This window comes from Dunckerocampus dactyliophorus, chromosome 11, assembly GCF_027744805.1.
Source record: "Dunckerocampus dactyliophorus isolate RoL2022-P2 chromosome 11, RoL_Ddac_1.1, whole genome shotgun sequence".
Classification (NCBI taxonomy): Eukaryota; Metazoa; Chordata; class Actinopteri; order Syngnathiformes; family Syngnathidae; genus Dunckerocampus; species Dunckerocampus dactyliophorus.
Window position 1 is genome coordinate 19,648,370 of NC_072829.1, and position 22,772 is coordinate 19,671,141.

A 22,772-nucleotide genomic window follows, 5' to 3' on the forward strand; every position below is an offset into this window, starting at 1 on the left:
ATCAAGCTAGCAGGAGGGATGCTAACTGAAAATCGTTGGCATTGTTTGTTTAAAACACACTACATGCATTTAAATGTATTATGTTTCACATTGAATTCCAGAGTAAAAGACTACAAAGACACACATTTGCATTTCATCATTTTATTTTATTTTAGGAAAGACAACTAACCCTTCCCTTTAAGACTTTTTAAGGTGTTATACCAGCACAATATAAAACAGGAGGCTTACATAACAAAACATCAAAAAACAAATAAAAAAGTCACATCTGTTGCTAACTACAGTCTCGTTAAACGTAAATCTTTTTTTTTTTTTTTTTTTTAGAAAAAGGCTGCTTTTAAAACAGCATAAAGACAGCTTGAATGAAGGACACATATATAAAAAAAAAAGGAAAAACATGGGATTTTGGTGCCCTGACAGAAAGTGCTGCAATTTTGGCAATAACAGAACTGACAGGAGCACAAAAGTCAAACTTTTATATATTTAGTAAGATTTCAGATTGTTTAATAAGCAAAGTTCTAATGAAACCTATCGAGTTGAATACGTTTTTATGGATACAGAAGTGGACTACACGGTGAGCTCGTTGTGCAAGAGGATGCCCAGGCTACATTGCACAACTTATAATTCCATTCATGCTGAATGATTGGTTGACATGTTACTGCACCAATAGGCTAGCAGGCTGAGGTTAATATGAGGAAGCACTGCACTGTCTTGATAACCAGGATCTTCCGTTTTTTGTTTCTGCACCTCCCATCACTGACAAGGCACAGCTGACAAAAGAATAGTAAAATCATGAAACTTAAGAAAGAAAATTGTTTTTTTTCTGAATTTATTCCAGGTTAGGCTAGGTCCGGTTGAAATACACAAAAGGTGAAAAGCTACTGCTGTGCTTTCTTCAGCAGAGCCTCGGCTTCCTGCAGAGAGACAAAAACGGCAAGAAAAGGACATATTGTGAAATATTAACAGAGATGATATATAAATAATATCCCCTGATACATTAAAGAGGAAACCCCTTCTGTGTTTCTATGGTAACCGGCACACCTTCCTGTATTTCTGAACAAGACGGAAGGGAGGCGCAAGTGTGCAGCAAACACAGCGAGAGGAAGACTGCTGGAGTGTGAGTATCACAAAAATGTCGACCTTTTTTATGGGTGGCAATGTGGTCTAAGGATGCAAGTGTGTTTCTGTAAGAAAGCACTTACAAGAAATACGTGGTAATGAGTTACTAAAACTTTACCTTTGATCCTGGGGGAGCAGTCAGGCCTAGAAATGCATACACAGCATTGTCCTCTCTGGCATCGAAGAAGGCCTCGTAGTCCTGAGAAGGAAAGAGAACTTCAGAGATGCCAAATGAATCACACGCACACAAACTCTAGTCTAAGGAAAGATAATACGAAGCAGACTTTGGATGAGTGCCTGAGGGCGACAATGTGAGCACGAAATGCCAGATGGATAGATTCAACTGGACAGAAAAGCTCATCTATGAGAATGCAACACCTAATTCCTTCATTGTTTGGATCTCTCCTTCAGTCCTGCAGTCAGCAGCAATTATCATGGAAATGTTCTTTCTCATTCACTGTTGCATTTGAGTACATCCTGCATGTGTTGAACTTAATTTCCAGCAAGGCACTATACAGGAGCTCCACTGTAAGTTGCTCAAGTGTACAAATGCTCAACCACCTTTGGACTTCTAAAGGCATGAAAGCCAGGCGTAAGGTGAGGATTTGTTTGATACGTCTCCATCCCTATCCCGAGATCATTTACTATTTGACAGAACTGTCATGATTTGCACTCTGTTTGATCTGCTGCCCTCCATTGTGTCTTTGCTCGCCTGACCAGCACACCTGCAGCTAATCGGCAATTAGGCCTTCTTAAGCCTTGCTGGAAGCGCACTTGTTGGCAGATTGTTGCCTAACCTCGCCATCACCACTACGACCGTGTTCTGCTAAAGCTATTCTCGGTTATCTTTTGTTCTTTCGTGTCAATTCATTCTCTGTAAGTTGTCGAGCACTGTTGCATTTTTCTTTATTTCCGCATCTCCATCTTTCTTTTTTGACTAGTTTCCTAGTGACCTTCTGTCTTTGTAGTTTGCTTTTTCCCTCCTCTGGGAGAGCTTTTTGTGAGCATTAAAATATCTTTTTTACACCACTCCTCTTAGTCACTGCTCTGGGGTCCACAAATTCTGGCATGCGTGGCAGCAGTCCTAACAGAACAATCTGGCCAACATGGACACCACAGAGGCACGCACGATACAACTAGCGCTTCGCTAACAAACCCAGCGACTCCACAACCAAGAGGACCAATTCATTCAGCTTGACACCAGTACTGGAACAGGCTGCTTCAGTCGGAACTAACACACCCTGTCCACCTGCGATGGCATCACCGGGGCGGGGCATCAGCTTCCGGATCGCACCTCTCAGCTCAACGCCAGCCCTTCCTGCACCTCCGGCTACCGACGTTCCAATGCAGTTGGGCGGGATGCCGGACCTCGTCCACTGAGCGGGCCCACCTGATCAAGCTCCACCTCTGCCTCTCACCGCATCTCCAGCTTTCCGGCGCACCCAACCAGAGGTAACCGCTCCCCCTCCAGCCAAGCGTCGTCGGGGTCCTCTTTGGCCTCATCCACCAACTATGATGTATGAGTACCCTTCTCCTGCTGACGCTTCTCCTGTCCATCCGAAGAGACTGCAGCTGCCCGGAACATTGTCCGGCAGTGGGCCTAATCTCAAGGTGTCCGCCGTCATTGACTCGGGGGGCTGATGACTGGTTTTTTTTGGACTCGGGGTTTGCAAAGACTCACGCCTTAAAATTAAATGTGCTCACTCCACCTACAAAGGTCCTTTCTTTAGATGGATGCCTCCTAGCCATTGTTACTCACCAGACCAAATCCCTCAGTTTGCACTTGTCCGGTAATCACGACTCGATCCGTCTTTTTGTTGTTTTTTTTATCATGCATTCGCAGTCGGTAGTTTTAGGTCTCCCATGGTTGCAACTTCAAAACCCAAGCATCGATTGGTCTAAACCCGCTATTCTTAGTTGGAGCACTTTTTGCCACGCCCACTGCTTTCTACAAGGCACTAGGAGCATGAGCAAGTTTGTCTTCTGGGCATCAACCTCAGTCCAATGGGCAGACGGAGCGAGCTAACCAGAACTTGGAAGCCATGCTGCGCTGTGTGTGTGTCATCACCACACTTCTGCCTGGTCCACCCATCTCCCCTGGATGGAGTGCACCCACAACACCCTCACCTGCTCCGCCACAGGTATGTCACCTTTCAAGACTGCTCATGGGTTTCAACCTCCTCTGTTCCCCTACCAAGAGTCTTTGCTCCTTTTGTTAACGCTTTAACATACGCTGTTGTTGTAATCACGTGTGAGGGTGCAGTCTGGAATCAATTTAATTGTATCGGAGTGCTAAAATCTAAAATTTTACATGCAGGCCAATATAATCCGTAATAATTTTTTTGCTAATACCAGCACAATATCTGATATCAATATTGATTGCTGGAGGAAGACTACACGCCACAAGCAGCACAAGAATGTGCCTCTTGCTGCACATAAGCAGAAGAATACAGTGCGTGCCTGCTCAGCTACACTGAGGATGAATAATATCGCTTATTAGTTAACTTTTGCATTTCATTATGTCTCCCAAGCGGCAGCGTGCCAGAGGAAACCAAGAAAGTGAAAATGAACCATAAAAAGCCCAGAGAGTAGACACGCCCACCAATACTGGACGATCTTGTGGTCTTAACCACTCAACTGTGGCGACCATCATTAAGGATAAAGATTATTGAATGCTGGAGGGGTCATAGACTCTGTGTGCTGTTAGAGGAAAATTTGGGAGAAGAGGAGCTTATCCTTCCAGACTAGTCTGGGACAATACTTTAAGAAGATAAGAAGGCCCGCAAGACATTCTTGTATTTATTTATTTTTTTTACTGTACTGTATTTTATATGCCCATCGTGTGTCCTGTGTACAGAGTGAATGACTTAGGAGCTAATTTAGGTAAAATAAGCTTGACTTGCATCGCCGTCTAGGAACGGAACTCATTCGTAACCTGAGGACCACCTGTACGTTATTGTGGTTTGCAGTGGTGTAACTGCACGGCTGTTACATGCATTTCTTGGGTGCCTTCACATCCACACTTTCACACGCTGAGACCAACACACACCGAGTCTCACCCCGCAATATTTGCTCTCATTGAATATCTGTGGTGGGAGAGGGTTCCCTGTGGCTGGCCGTGACTCCTCCGGAACATTCTCTCGCATCCACTTCCGGTTGGCCTCGTTGGCGGCGATGTCACACTCCTCAAACTCGATCTTATTGGCTGCCAGGAAGCCCATCACGTCCTGCTGCTGCTTTTTGATCTACGTGTGTGGGGGAGAAGGAGAGGAAGTTGTCAGTCATGTGTCAACAGCAAGGCAGCCTTTTGAGGAAACAGTTGAGCCTAAACTCACCCAACTGTTAATTTGTCTGCGGGGGAAAATTCCACACTTCCTCTTTGCAGTGACAAATCACAGAGTAAAAATTGCTAAGTGCTTTATTTTTATTTTTTTTTTCACTAAGTAAACATTTATTTGCCGTGAAGTAATCTAATTCATTCACTACATCAATCTGGGTTCTCAAGTTTCCATTCAGGACGACACATATCGTTCTAAGATTGTTTAAAAGGTGATTAATTGATACTAGGAAATAAAGTATTGGATTTAATTTTTAATGACAATGTCGTTAAGCGTTACTCGAGTCAGTCTGCCTGTCTGCGACATCATCGCCTTCCGGGTATGTGGTGGTCATGGGAGTTGTAGTGGACCTGTGAAACACAGTTGATTCGCTCCTTCATACGCTGCGCCATACGTTAACGTCGGCGCCATATTGGATGTGGCAAGAGTCGGAGCGGAGAAGATGCCTCATTCTTGTGCTGCATGAAGTGTATGACTCGTTTTACTGCCCAAACCAAATCCCAGGAAATAACCGTTCACAGGCCATTCTAACATCGTTTTGAGAGCATAATTCGCCGACGTAGAGAACGTTTCTTAGAAAACAGTGTTTCCAGTTGGTAATAATTGATAAATATGTGATAATCAAAGTAAAATGCACGGCATACAAGTACCACTGTTAGAAAACCCATAATTTTTACATGTTTGTCTTCATGCTTCACTAATCTTTTTTTCACCTAGTGGTGAGATTTCGCACTTAGTTCGGTGGTCCTTGAAAGCACCAGCACTAGATTTTAAGATTCGTGATTTTAAATCGTTACTGGACTCACGACAGGCAAGAAGTGTGGATTATGTAGACGTACGTGGCTTAGAGAAGCGCTAGCCTGACGGCCTGGCTAAAGGCTACAGCGTCACTCAGATTCCATCTATTCATCGATCATCTTACATTATCCAATAATGAGGGTGTCACAAGATCAAAATGTCATGAGATTTCTCGTCTAGAAAAAAAACTGTCTTGCGATAATAAATTACACGCTAAATGAAAATTAACTCTAATTTTGCCGGACTCCATATATTGCCACGTGCATGCGTGTCTGTCTCCCTCCTCTCTCGCCTCCAAACACGCAGGAAGTGCATTGGCTCAGCACCTAGACGCTTCACAGAACGGCTTGAGACGTTGTGAGATGGCGTGAGACCTCAGTCAGTCAATCGTTCGCTTTGTCTGTTGGTGGATGTGGGGCCGTTAGCATACACACAGCAAAAGAGTGAAGCCTTGTGAGAAGCAATGCAGGGTAATGTTGTCGAAATTAGGAGGGGGAAAAAAATGATCAGAAAGGTAAACGCAAATGGAACAGCTCAAAATGGTGTGCGTTCACAGAATATAGTTTAATACATCACCAAAGAAATGCTGCTCTGTGTCGTGACACCCCTATTCATTAGTGGTGAGTACCAAAACATTTTATACTTTAGATGTGTTTATGTGTGCATATATAAGGCTTAAACCTGGATTGTGTAGCGAGCGAACAATGGCAATTGAAGAGGTTTGGAGGAGGGGGAGCAAACTGTGTGTCAAAAATAGACATTTTTACGGGCATATCAATTGTTTTTTCACCATTCGCTGAGGGTCCCGGATGTAACCATTGGCATTGGAGGATTGAAGAAACTTAAATTTACCAAGTTCGCCACAAGTTTGTGATACAGTTTGAAAAAGTGCATCGAGCAAAAGTTTTTATTAGGTTTTACTGCATAACTGTTGGTTTGTGCACAAAACTGCACTGATTTCCAAGAAATCATGAGGTGGTGGTGGTGGTGGTGGTGGTGGTGGGGGGGGGGGGGGGGGGGTATTAAAGACAACAAAATTTTGGTCAGGTCCCTGACAAAGGTTGGTATTTAGAAATTAGCTGAGTCATGATGTTGTTAGTGGAACCACCCACACAATCACAAATAGCTTCACTTGTGCTATCTTACATCATGTTCCAAGAACCAGGAAGTAGTCGTCTAGCAAACACATGAACAAATGTGAGAATTTGGGCCTCGGTAGAAGTTTGCGCTCTACTATTTGACATTTTAAGTTGTGGTTTCATCCACTTTCATATTGAAATGTACAGGAAAAGGGTCTGGTGGAATACAGTAGATTACATTCCAGGACCACCAGCGAATGGTGAAAATCCATGCCTAATTGTTACAGACATAAACATTTGTATTTTTGACACACAATCCTCTAAACCCTCCTGCTAACTTGATGTTTCCTATGATTTTTGGATCAACATTTGGCACTGGTGTTCGACTGCATCATAGCCTTGCCCCGTTCTGCATGCGTGTGTGTTGTCCAATAGGGCCTTGATAGTTGCATGTAAGTGGGAGGATGGCCCTACAAGGCCAGACGGAAACAAGAGCTCCTCTGGGTCTCGAGAGGAGGTAACCAGTCAGACACGAGCCAAATATGGCCTTTTGCAAGCAGACACATACACACACACACACACACCCTGAGCTGCACATCAACACACACCTGGAGCCAAACTAAGCCAACTTCATGACAAAACCTCAGGGTTGTAGGAGTCATAATCAATTAGATAACGTCACACCCATCCCAGCCTCATGGTGTGAAAATCAGATTACTTAAATGCAGTCCGATTGGTAATTTTACACTTTAAATCATTTAAAGGTAGGTGAGATATGTGCACTGTTTAGGACAATGTGACAGCTCGCACAACTTGCTCGGCTTGGAGCTGCTGAGTGGAACGCCTGAGCTCACTCATTCTTAAAGACACAAAGTCCTCTCTCCAAAGGAGGAATGTGCACACCCTCTCCTCACCCATGTCTTTTCTTGAATTTGACTCCGTAGCTAGACAATAAACTGGTTAAGCATAAAGATTTTGATCCACTGTAATAATGTTAATAATGTTTCTGTGCTAAATTAAATATACCCATCATCTGATTTTCATATAAGGAAAACCAACCAAAAAATTCTTTGGCCGTGGTATTCCACTTGTCTCTGAGTTATCTTTTTATTTTTATCTATCTTTCGGGAAAGTCAGAGCTCAACGTCCTACACTGAACCATAAGAATGCTACACTGCTGAATCCTAGACTATGTTCACACTGCAGGATATGATGCTCAGTTTGGATTTTTTTCTTCAAATACGATTTTTGTATGTGGTCATTCACATTACCAAAAACAGTGTGACTTGTCAATCTGGGAAGTGAGGTGCATGCGCAAAAGCACAACGTCACACGCACTGCTTCGTGTTTACGGAAGTAGAGATTGCTACAGTGTGTGTCCTCTCCTCTGCGCTTTTGTGGCAATTTCAAGGATTTAGTGCAACGAGAGACAATGTTTTCTTAACCAAATGGTCCTGTGTAGCAGATTAAGAAGAAAGAGCGCAAGAATTTTGGCTATGACAGTTTGTAGAGAACTTGCTGCAAGGAGCATGTGGGTAAATGTCGGTGCTGGGACATTGCCGTGAGCTGCTTCACTGACACTTTTTGGAAATAATGTTCACACGACAAGAAGAGCTTTTGCCTACATCGGTGAGTACCGTCATCCAAGTCTCAGTAAACACAGCAAAACACGCCTTTCGGTGACGTATAGGTCGCATATATCATGGACCGAAATTAACCTGACGCAAGACGCTAAATGTGTGTAAAAGTGTCAAAATCATGCAGATTTTCCATCTAAGACGATTTATTTTGCGTTTGATCGGGTCAGTTCGGTCATGGGAATAAGGGCGCAATATAATTTGCGAAAACCAAATTGCGCTGGAAAGTACGGTATTACGGTATTATGGCCATGGTGCGTATGAAAGCAGAACTCTGATTGGTCGTGAGACATATTCCCATCCAAATACGATCTGTGTTGCAGCAGATCGTCTGTTGCTGTTGGAAACAAATATGGTGGTCCTGCCGCAGTTTTAGCTGGCGATCTGCAGACTGAACACGATGATTACTAAGTATTTGTCTCATGTCACTCGGAGCGGGACAACAATAACAATAACAACCCTCCGAAAAAACAAAAAACAACGGCCGATGACTTGGATAAGCCAGTTGGCCTCAACCTCAGCAGGCCCCTCCACAGGCACCAGTGACAGTTCCTGGACGCCGACGACGCCGACGACGCCGACGGTGAGTGATGGACGACAGCTGCCACCGAGACCTGGTGCATCTCATGTCGCCATAACCAGCTCGTTAAAAACAGTTCGGAAGTGGATGAAAGAATTGAACACGGACATTGGTTATAAAGTCAAGGACGACGATTGCGTTTACGAAATTTGGTGTGAGGTGTGCAAGGAACATGGTACTGGTTCAGATCGTGGGTCGGCTCTTGTGACTGGTAGCAACAGGGTGAAAAAGGAGGCAATACAGCAACACATTAAATCAACACTTCACCAACGGTCGTTAGCAACCAGGCACGGCAAATATTTGGAAGCAAACAAGAAACCAACTCCAATTGAAGACGGCTTTAAAAGGGCTGATGAAAAAACATTGGAAAAAATTGACAATTTTTTTTTTTTGCCTGAAAATTGCTTCTTAGATGAGCAATTTGCTTGTAAAGTTAAAATCTACAAGCAACAAATTGCTTCCACTGGATTTTGGCAATTTCTACCCTTGATATATGCGACCTGATGGTTCGGACTGCGGGAAGCATCGCATACATTTTATTTGGATTTATATCTACATACGAATGAGGCCTGAGTCACATTTGAAAAAATCTGGTTTGTGCTGTTCACACTGACATGAAAAAAAATCAGATACAGGTCACATATGAGCAAAAAAATCTGAAATGACCTGCATTGTGGACGTAGCCTTAGCTTGCTTTGCTGCTTTAGAGCGGCTTCATTTCCATAATCCGTGTTGCCCCTCACAATATAGTCAAACAGCTTGTCTATGCATGCAAATAACACTGCATCTGGCATCATGGGAAAAACAGCCGACTCATTGTTTGCCTAGAAATGGATCAGGTGTTTCTAATACTCAGAGAATGAAAAGTGCTGATGCAGGTCATTCCCCACATGCCCCCATGTTTTTCTATATAAACCCGTCACACTTTTATATAAACCCACCAACATCCAGACAGGGTGATTACACAACGTCCATAAAAATAGTCAAATCAAAAACAACAGTGAGTAATTACAAGTCATAAACATGCATTCATATGATCTTTGACCCCCACCTGCAGCAACTTCAAACAGAAACAATAACTGACTGTTTGAAGAAGATTAGAAGACAAGTGAGGTAGAGAGGTAACAAGGAACGTAAACTTTGCAACGTGACCTTTGAGTTTAGCTTCATTGGCCATGCCATCTTGGGTCAGATATCCTTTAAAATCTGCATAAAAGTTGTTTTGAGTGTCCAATTTGTTCCCTACAGAAAAACCCGCTGATCCAGAAACCACACCATCTCAACACAATATATACACGTGAGAATGTCTATATATTATATTATATTATATTATATTATATTATATTATATTATACTATATTCCCGATCCACATTTTTTGGCTTCCGATCCCATCTTTTTTTTGGTTTGTTTTTTTAATAATAAGCTTTTGTTACAAACATGAATTGTGGAATTGAATATGCATAAAAAATAATGCAACCAAAGTATTGCTGAATTTACTTATTTTTATTACACAGCATGACCAACAGCATTGTTTGGCTTTTGTAACAAACCTTAGTGAGTCAGTTCCCTAATCCAATAAAAGATCCAACAAAAGATCAAATTGGAAAAAGCGGGCGTGCAAAATACTTTTAAGATAAGGACAAATCATTTGATATGGTTATAGATCAATTTGTGGTGTGATTTAGAATATGACACTTTTTTAACAACTCTCTTCGGGCGCTATGAAATCAGTTTTATTTTTTCCCAAAATTCCATTTTTTCTGTTTTAATTTTTTTAGAATTCTGTTTTTTTTACCTTTTCCAATTATTTTACAACCATAGAGTGTGTGCTGTTTGGGTTAGTGATTATCGATGCAATACATCATTGGCCCATTTTGTCCAGTAAGTGAGAAATGGATGTAGCTGAGCTAACTTTTCTAATGGGTTGTCAGCCTCAGCACATATTGCTACAAAATCTTCAACAAACTGTAATGCCCGTGCTTGTGATTAAGGAAGATGGAGTCACACATGTCATTCCAATCGCATTATGAATGTAAGATATTTTAATGACACCCTTATTTTGTTTACACTCAGACAAATGTGACAGAGCGCTCTTATTTTGAAGGCCAGATGTGTGTTGTGAGTGTTGAGAATGGCAACTGACGGTTGATACCGAATAAATGAGCCTCTCGTCTTTTTTCCACTCAGAACCTGCACGTCATCAGCGGGCATTGTAAAATGGTCCTGACATTAAAGCAGTAAAACACAACACAGCGAAAATATACTCATCCAGCCTGAGTCGTGCACACACACACACACACACACGCACACACAGAGCTGCATTAGCTAACAAAGCGAACCCCGCTAGCTTCCATTCACGCTCCGTAACAGAGGAGTTTCCAAGGTTTTTCGCCGCCGTTTCAACGTGTTTAGTAGTGTTTGTGCGGTCCCTATTATAAGCAACCAGTGGTTAGAGCGGCACTTCCTGTGCGAGCTCCCTACACCATGACGCAGCAGTCCGGGCACAGTGACATGAAACTACCTCTGTAGATACGAAGCCGAATATCCAACGTCCAACGTGAAACTAACTTCACCGCGGTACACCACGGACATGCCTGCGTGGTGGTGTTGCGTTTTCTTCTTCTTGCGGGTGGCGCAAGTCGCGTGACAACCAGCTTTGAGGCGCATTACTGCACCTACCATGTTGGATTGTGGCTCAGAGTTACGAACGTGATACGGCAACCGGATCGGCCCGGTCTCGTGGCGGAAACCGATATTATCCGATCTTCACAAATACATCAAATACATCGGCAGCCGATCCCGATGATACATTTATATATATTATATGTTGCACCCCACCTTCTGTTGTGACGTTGTTCAACCCATCGTTCTGTACTGTTCCACATGTTACCACACTATGCTTTCTGTCACCAACCGGGCCAAACTCAGATGTGTCACAAACACAGCTGCTAAAATCATCGGTCTCCCCACGCCCACAGAATTAAACAACAGATCCATCTTTTCATAGCAAACAACATAGCACAGGATATCACCCACCCACTGCACCAATACATCATCCCACTACTTCCAGGGCGAAGATACTGTCCATAGGTATGAATGTGTGAATGGTTGTTTGTCTATATGTGCCCTGCGGTTGACTGGCGACCAGTCCAGGGTGTACCCTGCCTCTTGCCCAAAGTCAGCTGGGATAGGCTCCAGCATACCCCCGCATCCTTGTGAAGCTTAAGCGGCATTGAAAACAAATGATTGAAAACTGGTTTTGAACTCCAAAGAACTGGCTGATTGTAATAAACAAAATATCTAAAGATTAGACTTTATGAGTCATGCCATATTGATCTTTTGGGTTACAAACCACATCACTGCCATCATGCGGTGTACTGTTGCTCCCTAAAAAGGTCAGGCATGAACAGCAGTCAGACAAGGGCGGGGATTGATTAAATGAACTGGATCCAGCACAGTTTTGGATCAATAATCCGTAATCTAGACTGAGGCTTCAGTCAATTACAATGAAAAACACAGGTCTACCAGTTTTTCAAAAAATCTTCATATAAAAAATGCTGAGATACAAATACAAAAACCTTAACTGAACTACATGTGCATGTGAGAAAGGACTAATGGTTTTCTGTTCAAAAAAATCGACTTTGTGCAAAAAACAGAGGCTTGTTGGATGTTTGACAGCAACAGCATTGCCTCCACCCAAGCTTCAGCTCAGTCAGCATTACAAAAGAACACTCTTGGCTGAGTTCCCTCGCTGCAGCCTGAGGGGGGGAAGCCTAAAACTGACCCATTACACAATGTCTGACCTACAAATGCTCAGAAGGAACATATAAGAACATACACAGACACAACAAGGGCACCCTATCCTCTGTTATCTATGACTCTATTGTGGCAATAAGGAAAATTGCACAATTGTGTGGCTCCCGTGTGTACCACGTAGTAAAGACATGCTGCAGGATGTGACCTAAAATCTATATGAAACAAAAACATGTCCTATGAATATTTTAAATAAAGTCTGCACATACAAAATAAAGTTTATAACGAGCAAAATGAGTGACTTTGTTCTTGAGAAAAACATTGAGTATACCAGACAACACTATTTTATTGCTTTCTGGTTACTGAGAGGAAAGATGATGTCACCTGTACAAGGTACCACCCTCATATGGGGTGTGTGGTCAGGGGGTGGAGTGTACAGAATAAGCAGCCAGTCAGGAGTTGGCTCAGTTATACAAGCGGGAAAAAACAGCATGTTTGCTGACATAAGCGTCATAATTCTAATAAAGTAATCAAGTTACAAGAGATTGTTTTATTGTGAAATACTTGTAGGTGTTAAATAGGGTCCAATAGGTATAGAACGTATGAACACAACATACAGTATCCCTACTGATGATCATTATTAGTATTAGTGCTACACTATTACAACATAATGCGATGTTTCTAATATTTTTGTAAATAATAGTTTTATCAGAAAGGCAACATATTAGCCATAATAGTAGACACAAGCAGTGGCGTACGGTCAAGGGAGGTTTGTTGAAAAATATAAAATAAACAAATAATGACAACATAAAGTAAATATTAATATTTGCCAGTTGAACTGTATTGGAAGTGTATTTTCTGTATGATTCCAACCTTGAAGTAAAAAACACAGAATTTGCACATTTCCTGATCAAATACAGGGCAGAAACCTAAAATGAGGCCGCCACGTCTTTTATTGGCTTAGTGCGCAAGCGCCGCCTACCGTCTGAGTGCACTGAGTAAGTGCACTGAATGGGATCGTGGCACCTTGTCAGCATGTCGCCAGTAATATAATGTTGCAAAAACATTTATTATACTGTACACCATGATTTACTACAGCCTTTGTAATGTCTTTAATGTAAGTGTGATATCATTATTCTTGCTAATCGGACAATAAAATACAGAGAAATGTCATATGGTGGGGTACACCATGGATTGGTTGCCTGTCAATCTCAGGAAGCTAGAGTACTCGGAGAAAACAGAGACAAGCATGGGGAGAACATGCAAACGCCACACAGAGATGCCCAACGGAGATTCAAACCCAGACCTTCCAGATCCCCTGACTGCGTGGCCAACATGCTAACCCACTAGGCCACCATGCAGTCTTGTCACTGCTGTCCTTCCATAAAGAGAAAAAGCCAGCATTTTTTTTTTTGACAGCAGCAGCAGCTGGACAGTCTTTTACACCAAAATATCACATTTTTTCCTGGAGAAGGATAGCATGCCTGTATTTCATATATAAATAAAAAAAAGTAAGAACACAAATGTTTTTCAATTAGTTAAAAAAAAATAAATTGGACTAAGAAGTATTTGAAAACAGTTTGAATTTTTTTTTTCAACCAAAGTAAAATATTATCTTTTTTTTTTCTCTTATCATCTTAATTAGTCATCGCCTCACCAAATGTCACTGCTTCCGAGTGACATGAAAATGTTATTAGCATTATTGTCTTTGTAAAGTCAGTTATGTACCATATTTTCCGGACTATAAATCGTTCTCTTATAGTCGCACTAGACTATAAGTCGCATTTTTGGGTGAAATTTATTTGATAAAATCAGAGACCAAGAACGGACATTTCATCTTGAAAGGCAAGTTAGATTAATAACAATAAAATGGAGAACAGGCTAAATATGTGTCTGTTAACATAACGTGAATAGGTGGTATGTTAACATAACATTATTCAGATAGCTATAGCCCAAACAACATAACATAACTAGTTTTAATTGCAGCTTGTTATCTGCAGAATATGATTTAGTTTTCGGCGGCATTTGTGTTCCGTCTTTCTCAGTTGCCATTATAAGCTAATGTTTACATAAAATTTAAATTTTCAGCAGTACAGGAGTGATAAGAGTAGCAAATACTCTCATGGCTGTCAGTGTGAAAAAAAACATGTAAGTCGCTCCGGAGTATCAGTCACAGGACCAGTCCAACCATGAAAAAAGTGTGATTTATAGTCCGGAAAATACGGTACATCTTGTTTCTGATCTCTTTACATTGTACTGTTGTGCCTAACGTTGTGGCCCATGAATGAGGCTCTGCTGCTGGACTGATCTAGTGCTGAATCCCGGTGTTTCCCTTTCCAATTCATTTATTTGTGGTGTGTTTGTGACATTTAAAAAACAAAAACTACAAAAAGAAGCGACAGAATAAAGTTTATTTGTAGTTCTAAACATATTTGTTGTGCTTTTCAAGTTTTTTTTACTTGCTTTTTGCTACGGCATCATGAACCACTTAGCAAATTTCACAATCACATCATTATGCACCATCCTCTACCACCACAAATAGCTTGTAGTTCCGTGGGAAAAGCTGGAATTTTTATATCATTAAACAGTACAATAACCTTCAACAATCTGATCCATGCAGACAAAGAATTTGAAGAATCCATTGGGCTCGCAAAACACAGAATGTAACTGTAGAGGTCGCCATATTTTGTCTCTTTAGTGCAATAAGCGGCAGCTTGGCAAATAATTGCCAGCCATTCAGCAGCTTTTCAAGTATACTGTGAACTGGGAAGATTGCCTGTTGAACAGTGAAAACAACTAAGGTCTATTAAGGGTGTAATGTGAGCTGATATAGTACACAGTAGAACCAACCCTGGCTTGCAATGGCTCATTTATGAAGCTCCCGATCGCTAAAACAAAAATTGTATCGACACGCTAAGTGAGTCTCTGAGTTGTTCTATTAGACTATGGTTCTGTCCTTTTAGACCACTGCAGATTCTTTGCTCATCATTTACGGTAAGAGCAATAATGCCACTTAGTGCTGCCTGGCTGAAAAGAGGCTCTGTGCGGGTGAGTGCTGAGTGAAAGTGCATCATGCCAAAGGTGATGGAAACCCCATGACTTCTTTAATATTTGGGGTAGAGAAGTGAATGACGTATCAAATTAAAGTTCGAGTCATACTTTATCAGAGAGAATTAATCACAGACTTGATTTTACAAATTTCAAAATTTTGTGACAGTGCTACTGATAGTATAAAAATGTGATTTCTCCAAGTTTGTTTGTTAAACTACTACTTCACAATGAATTGGAAAATGTAGCCATTGCTGAAGGTGTTTTTGAATATGATGCCTTGTTATCCTTTTAATTTTGCTTATACGGTATCTGTAATGTTGCTATTTCCACTGACGTATTACTCAGTTTATGTACACAACCATTGAGGAATTATGTGTAATTATCTTTATTGCCATATTGGTTTGAATTGTGAAATACTGAACAATATCAACTATTTTGATGACCTGTAAACTTTGAAACTGTGAATGTGAAATACTAACCATTAGTATTTAGTATAGTCGTAGTAGATTTTATATATGATATATGTTTTATAGTAAGTAGAAGATCACTTTGATTATGTGCACCCCAGATATACATGTACAATGTACATAAATACGCATAATTATAAATAAAATAAATACATATACGTATATAAATATTCTCTATGTTTATAGTGGGAAGAAGATCTTTCGGACAAACTAGCCCACAGGCTGAAAAATTATGAGCACCCCTGTGCTATACACATACATGTATAGCCATTTATTTACATGTTGACCACACTTAATTTTAAATAAAATATCTATCAAATGTCATAAAAAGTTTCACTACACTTTATTTTGTAAAGCATGCACTGGAATAACGTGTCTGCCCTGTTGCCACTTGACAGATAAGGAGTGGAAGAAAAGAGAAAAGGGCATTTAAAGGTAATTAATGCATTTGTTGTTCAAGCCTGTGGAAACGACCCTAATGTTGACATTATTTCCAAAAGTAAATTCAAATATTAAAAAAAAATCCTACCACAGTAACTCGGCAGCGACACAACAGAGCGGCGACAGTCCGCCTCCCATGCTGCCCACCACCACAACTTCAAAAAATCCTATAGGAAACCCTGCATTGTCAAGTATTTATAAAATATTACGACTTATGATGAATGAGATGTGTCTTTTGTGGTAAAAACGCCCTATTCTCAGATATTTTTTTGTTGCTGTTTAAAAGAAAATCTGTAAATTTGTGGAAATCCACTTTAATCAAGAGTAGGGCTGCAACTAAAGATTTTTTTCTCAGTTGAGTAATATGAAACTTGTTGTTTTTGATTAATCGAGTAATCGGTTGTGGGATATTAATTTACTTTAATATCTGTCTGCAGACGAAATTTCATAAAAATTGAATTGTGCAAAAAAATTTTTTTTTTTTTCACGGAAATACCAGATGTCGCGTTTGCATTATGGTTAGTGTGGGGTGAAAACGAATACACAGCGTGCTGCTGTTATGCCCGGTTTGCCGTTTGGTGTGAAACATAGCAGAAAAGAGGCAAAAATGTCAATCACTGTTTTCCAAAGTCACAGCTGATGTGTGTGAATATCTTGTTTTGTCCGAAAAACTAAGATAAAAGATCTGCTTTCATGATTATTTTATTATTATTTTTTTAAATTCAAAATCACGTTTGAAAGGCTGAAATCATTGGATAGTTACATTTTTTTAATCAAAAAGCAATTACTTATATAACAATAAAGATGCTGAGAATGGTAATGGTGATAATATAGATAATAGATTCGCTGCAGCTCTGATCAATATCATCCCAATATCGTCCAATGATCTTCAACAATCTTCAAGTAAAAGTACAAGTATCTGCATTCACAACACTGGACCTGTATTTACCTGGTATTGGATCGATACCAGGCCATGCAGTATCACACACCCCTAGTTTGTATCCAAGATATAGTGCATAGCGCTTTTGACATGCTAAAAATAATGTGTCACTACTAACCCAGACCACCAAAAAACTGTTCTGCAGCTGTATGTCTATAAAATCCCAGGAGAATTGCATCACAACCATTCCTTTCCACTCTAGACAGAATTGGCATGCCTCGAAGTAAACATTACAGTACGGATAATCCAAACCATCGCAAGCTGGGAATTTGCAGCAAATGTTTTACAACCGTGTGAATTTCCAGGTTTTTTTGCCCAGTTTTAGGAGCTTGTCAGAAAACACAATGACAAAACCACAACACTTCACCAACTTCCTCTTGCAACACATCTTAACAAAGTCAAAAAGGGGGCAGACTATCCAAAAGTCATGAAGAGGGGCCAAGCAGGGGTCAGACATTTCCATCCTGAAGCACATCAGTTTAGTGAGTTTAATTAAAGTTCAGCTGCCCACAAATCATCTTGGGAAGAAGAGGACGCTGCAAAAAGCCTCACATCACAATAAAACTGTACCATTCTCTCATCCCTTACCGAAGTGGACCCAGAGGAGGACGCTATGTACACTTTAATCACCATGGTCGGTCCCTGATGGAGGCGCTTGCTTCTCTGTCTCCTTGCAAATGCTTTGCAGGATTGGATTGTGGCGTGAAAACGACCAAGTCCCCAGGTTTGATCCTGTGTCGCAGGCAGACTGTGCGTAAACACTCCTCCTCGGTGCACTGGATGGAGCTTTGCATTCCTCCTCCGCCTCTACCCGGCCTCCCCGCCCCTTCCAGCCCCTCTCTCCGGCTGTGAGCACACGCTTACAGGAGACACGTACATGCAGAAGAAGACATAATCAAGATGACAAGGATGCTAGGGTGTAGGTCTGCAGAAAACGTAGATGTCATTGTTGTTTTTACGTTACACAACATACAAATGCGCATTTCAGCACAAAAATGGCGAATGAATGTAACACAAGGCAAGATTAGGTGTCTTTGTGCAGCATACAGCAGTGAGAGTGGAGGGCGGCCATGTTCAAGAGACGGACTCAGTGGGCCCCCTGCCGGCGTCTGGAGCAGACGACGCATGCCTTTCCAGTCAAACGAATTTAGGAAACAAAAAAATGTGTCAGCGAGGACAGTGGGCGCCATATTGGACCCAAACTCGAACACGGTTCACAGTAGAATCGCTCCTTGTTGGTGGCTGCAGATGCAAGCTCGTTTATTTAAGGGGGAAGGCGTGGGCACGAGGGGGCTCAATGATAGCAAAATAGTGCAACTCCCCTCGTACACAATCAGCACACTCCTATGCAGTTAACATGTCCTCGAATCCTTTCATTCTTGCAGGCTTCCTCCCATCGCTCCCTGCAAGAAGAAGAAGCCATTCGCGCCGGCTCCAAAAATTCCAAGTGTTCCGCAGCCCCGAATGGCGCCGCCTGAGTGGCTGGCGCTGCTGTCGATCAAGCGTTTAGCCGCACCCCTCCCCCCATTCAACCACTCGCCTCGCTGTTTCAGTGTGTTTACTACACTGGCCAGCATAGGGGGAGACACTCGTCTTCACATGCACTGAGAACAACTGTTATTTAGTTGTATTTGCCTGAAAACCTCCAAGAGATCAACATGCCCAGGAGAAAGGTGAGTATTTCCCAATAAACAAAAACACTTTGACGATTACAGCGCGCGTGAATGCATTGCAAACCCTTGCGAGACATTCCTAGGAGACATTACTTAATTATAACGGAATTTATGGCGCTCGGATATGGCTGGTAATTTTCCTCTGTTAACAAAAAAATAGCGGATTTTTTATGTGTTGGAATGAATATTTTCCGCTCATACGGTGCGAGCTGGCGCTGTTGGATTGGGGAGCTAGAAGTCTGTGTCTCCTCCATGCAGTTAAAGCACAAGCCAGCAGCAGCCATGCTTTGCAGCTCTTGTCCACCTTCGTCGGCGAGACACCGAGGACAAAACGGCTCGCTTATCGCCGTTCGCCCGCCAAACCGCACCAAAACACCACGGGAAAATACTACAGTGGCTTTACTTTGCATTTTGGCCACAAAATCCAACATTCGCCGCCGCGTTTGAATAAAATTATATATTTTCTCTCTTTGTTCGTGGTCCCAAATGGCTGCGGTGGCGCGGCTCTACCGCCGGGTGGCGCGTGTGAGTCTCATGAAGGTCCCTCCCCCTCCCTCCCTGAGACTCCCGCGCCAGCTTTCAAATCTGAGCTACATGCATTGAATGGGAGGCAGACATAGGGGAGTGAAAGGGGCAGGCAAGGCCCAGGCCCTGCAAATGTGTCCCCTGAGGCCTGCACGGCCGAGCCCTCAGTGCCCCTCTCGGCAGCCACGCTTTCCCGCCACATTTGCGACACCCAAACCCTTAAAATCTGCTTTTTTTTGCGGCAGGTTGGTGTTTTTGTATGATTTCAAAAAGTTTTTTCAGCGGGTTTGTTTTCAACCATATTACGCACAGAAGCCGTTTTACAGTGATTTCCTGTGCTTATAAACAATTTTTTTTTGTATTTCGATATCAAACTGTTCCATTCTTGTTTTGCAGAGACAAGAAACAGAAGACGAGGAGGTAAGCGTGGAGCAAGTTGCGTACCGCTTTGCATAGCAATCTTTTATAATAAAAATGCATTTTACACCTGTTACGTGCATGCATTCCCAAAAACGACAAAGCGAGATGATTAAAATAACATGTGCTTTCTTTCAGCCCAAGAGGAGATCAGCCCGGTTATCGGCGGTAAGAAGACACAAATATAAATGACTTTACGTTAGCTGGTATAGCTAATTGACATGGCATAAACTGCACAGAAGTACAGGCATAAACAGTTTTTAATGCAATACACATTAACTAATGTAAATCCTAATTATTCATTCAATAATGTGATTGCAGGCAAATTTTTGCAATTTTAACCTTAAAAAGGCTTTAAAGGGAACAGAAAAGATAAAGCTCAATATAAAAAAAAACCCAGCAGCAATGTTCGAATTTCAGAAATATGTTCATATCTGCACATATTAGGTTGTAATAAGACTAACTGCATTTAAAAAAATAATAATAAAAACCTGATATTGTATACATTGTAAAAAGGAAGCGGACAACATTTGGGGTTTAGTGTCCTTTTAAATACAAATACAGTTATGTGAAATGGGTATTATTGTTTGGGTTGTTGTCATTTCAATGCAGTTGCAGGCAAAATACACAATTTTCACATTCTAGGGCACAGAAAACTGCCTAGGCAGTGTTATACATAATATAGTGTTGTTAGTTCTTAAAATACAATGAAACTCTATGAACTGGTTAATTACAGGTGTATGTTAAATGCTGCACATGCACAAGTAAAATTTGGGCGTACAATCACAATATAATAAAATAATTGTGGTAATTTTCACTGTAATATTGTTTTAGAGGGCATTTACTGGCATACTTTAAATGCTGCACATACACAGGAATACTCGGCATACAATTTTGGCGTACAATTAGAATATAATTGCAGGCTCTTCACTATTATGTCATTATTTTTTAGAGGGCTTTATGACAGTCAAATCTTAAGGCACACAAAGAGCTTCTAATATCGTCTTTCTATTTAAATGAATGCATTTTAGTGTATATTTTAATTAAGAGGTCTGAAATGTCCCATCATGCTTGGATCTCTTCAAAAATAAAACAATTCATTTTAAAATTTTGTGTCCATGGACTTGCGGTGCCCTCAAAAACAAGAAAATCTTGTAAAGTGACAAGAATCGTATTTGCGCTGTTTCTAATCCTGTCTTTGCCCACAGAAACCGGCACCAGCTAAGGAGGAACCAAAGGTCAAGAAGGCAGCAAAGGCAAGAGAGACGTGCGCCACGTGCGGTTGACGCAAACAGCTAACATCTTGTCATGTTACCTTATCCAGAAAGAAAAGGCTGTGAACGACAAGAAGGAGGACAAGAAGACCAAGAAGACAAAGGAGAACGCCGAGGCAGAGGCCAATGAAGAAAACCACTCTGAGAACGGAGAGGCCAAGACCAACGAGGTGACTGGCGACTCCAACTGTGGTATGTTCAAGTTAATGAAGTGGTCAAGTGGTGACCTCGGTCTTTTGCTCTGTTCCCAGGTGGAAGAAGCCCCCGAGGAGGCCAAGGAGGCCAAGTCAGAGTAGCACCACTGCCCCAGCGTCTCCCACCCCCCCCGGCCCCAACACAGCTCCTCCCCTTGAAGCTCCCCTCTCAAGTCTCTCACACGGTTTCCCTCCAAGGCGTATTGTTAACAGAGGAATATTTTTATCAATGATTTTATAAGTATCCGTACAGATTTTTAGCACAAAAAGCAAAGCTGATTATGGAGCACCTTGCAGATTTGCAGTGGTCATATCAAGTGTCTGCAAGCAAGAAAAACACACTAAAATCTTTTTTAAATGGCATTTCGTGATTGTTGAAGGCTTGTTTGGTGTAGAAAGTGTGTCCCCCGCCGCTCAACCACCCTCTGCTGGATTGGCTTTGTCGTGACTTGTGTAGTTGTGTGTTTTTCCCTTCACTTCCTCTGCAGATTTAGACCCTCCTCTCCAACGGTTCGGCCTACCTACCCATGTTTTATTAACGGTTCAGCCATGTTATAACGTGGCTGCTTCTTTTAGACCTTTTAATGTGCAGTGACTTCCCTTTTTGCTTGTGTCTCATGATCTCATTTTTTTGGTCCTCATTGAAAATGTGTTTTTGAAAAGAATTAAGCGTGTTGTCTATAAGAACGAGGAAGACGAACATGTGAAACATTCCTGGAACAGCAATGCCTCCGACCTGTCTCCTAGACGACCCTGCGTTATGAGAAAGAAGAGAAGAACACAGCTCCTGCTCCATCCATGCTGTCATGTCAGCTTTTTTAAAAACTGTTATTGTTTTTTTTAAACAATTTGAATTGGGAATTCTCACAAACGCAGGTGTCCGGTCCCGCTCTTATGTTCTGAAATTCTCTTAATAAAAACAAGTCCTGGGAATTTTCCTCAAATTGGTGTTTGTCTGGAGACTGTTTCTTAAAAATAGTTACATATCTCACAAAGTTTGAGGAGTCCGAAACAATTTAGGTTGGGAGAAACTCTGAGATCAAGATGGCCTCTTCTTAAATGCATTCAAATGATGCATAATACAGGGCGACACATCAATAATGTTTGAACTAACAGCGCCATGTTCACATTCCATGCATTTTTGATGAAGTCAAGTCTGACCCGATCAAGGTCATGCATCTGTCTAAAATCCTCTTTGGGGGCCCAGCTTTCCAGTAACGCCATCTTCACTTCATGCAACGTCCTGATGCTACCTTGACGTTTTAGCTCCCCTTAAGGCTTCCCATGTTCACGTTTAACTCGACATGAACTCAAGCGGGTGCGCCATGACCCACATTCACATGCATTCTCAATCAAGTATTACCAGATTATTTATAAACAATCTCAGTCCATACTTAGCTCAGTCATTGATCTGTATGCAAGCATGTCTTGCTTGGCAAAGACTCTGATTTTAGCGGATTGGTGAAAAGCGTGTGTCCTTCACGTAAA

At 41.6% G+C, this 22,772-nt stretch overlaps 2 protein-coding genes across 3 annotated transcripts; one reads left to right on the forward strand and one right to left on the reverse strand.

The window, feature by feature from the left end:
• Positions 1-18,007, reverse strand: sh3bgrl (SH3 domain binding glutamate-rich protein like). Of its 2 annotated transcripts, none has more exons than XM_054792474.1 (4): positions 17,832-18,007; positions 4,176-4,361; positions 1,235-1,315; positions 1-911 (listed from the first exon to the last, which is right to left on the reverse strand). In XM_054792474.1, the coding sequence occupies exons 1-4, from the start codon at positions 17,832-17,834 to the stop codon at positions 876-878; spliced, it is 306 nt and encodes a 101-aa protein (XP_054648449.1). In that variant the 5' UTR covers positions 17,835-18,007; the 3' UTR covers positions 1-875. The 2 variants fall into 2 exon arrangements, with proteins under 2 accessions (XP_054648449.1, XP_054648448.1); XM_054792473.1 differs by having other exon boundaries at positions 107-911; positions 17,790-17,998.
• Positions 18,008-18,733: 726 nt separating this feature from the next.
• On the forward strand, positions 18,734-22,228 carry LOC129190093 (non-histone chromosomal protein HMG-14A-like). The gene is made up of 6 exons (XM_054792475.1): positions 18,734-18,874; positions 19,796-19,819; positions 19,955-19,984; positions 21,025-21,072; positions 21,141-21,260; positions 21,342-22,228. Exons 1-6 carry the CDS (start codon positions 18,860-18,862, stop codon positions 21,384-21,386), a joined length of 282 nt encoding a protein of 93 aa, XP_054648450.1. The 5' UTR covers positions 18,734-18,859; the 3' UTR covers positions 21,387-22,228.
• Positions 22,229-22,772: the final 544 nt, after the last annotated feature.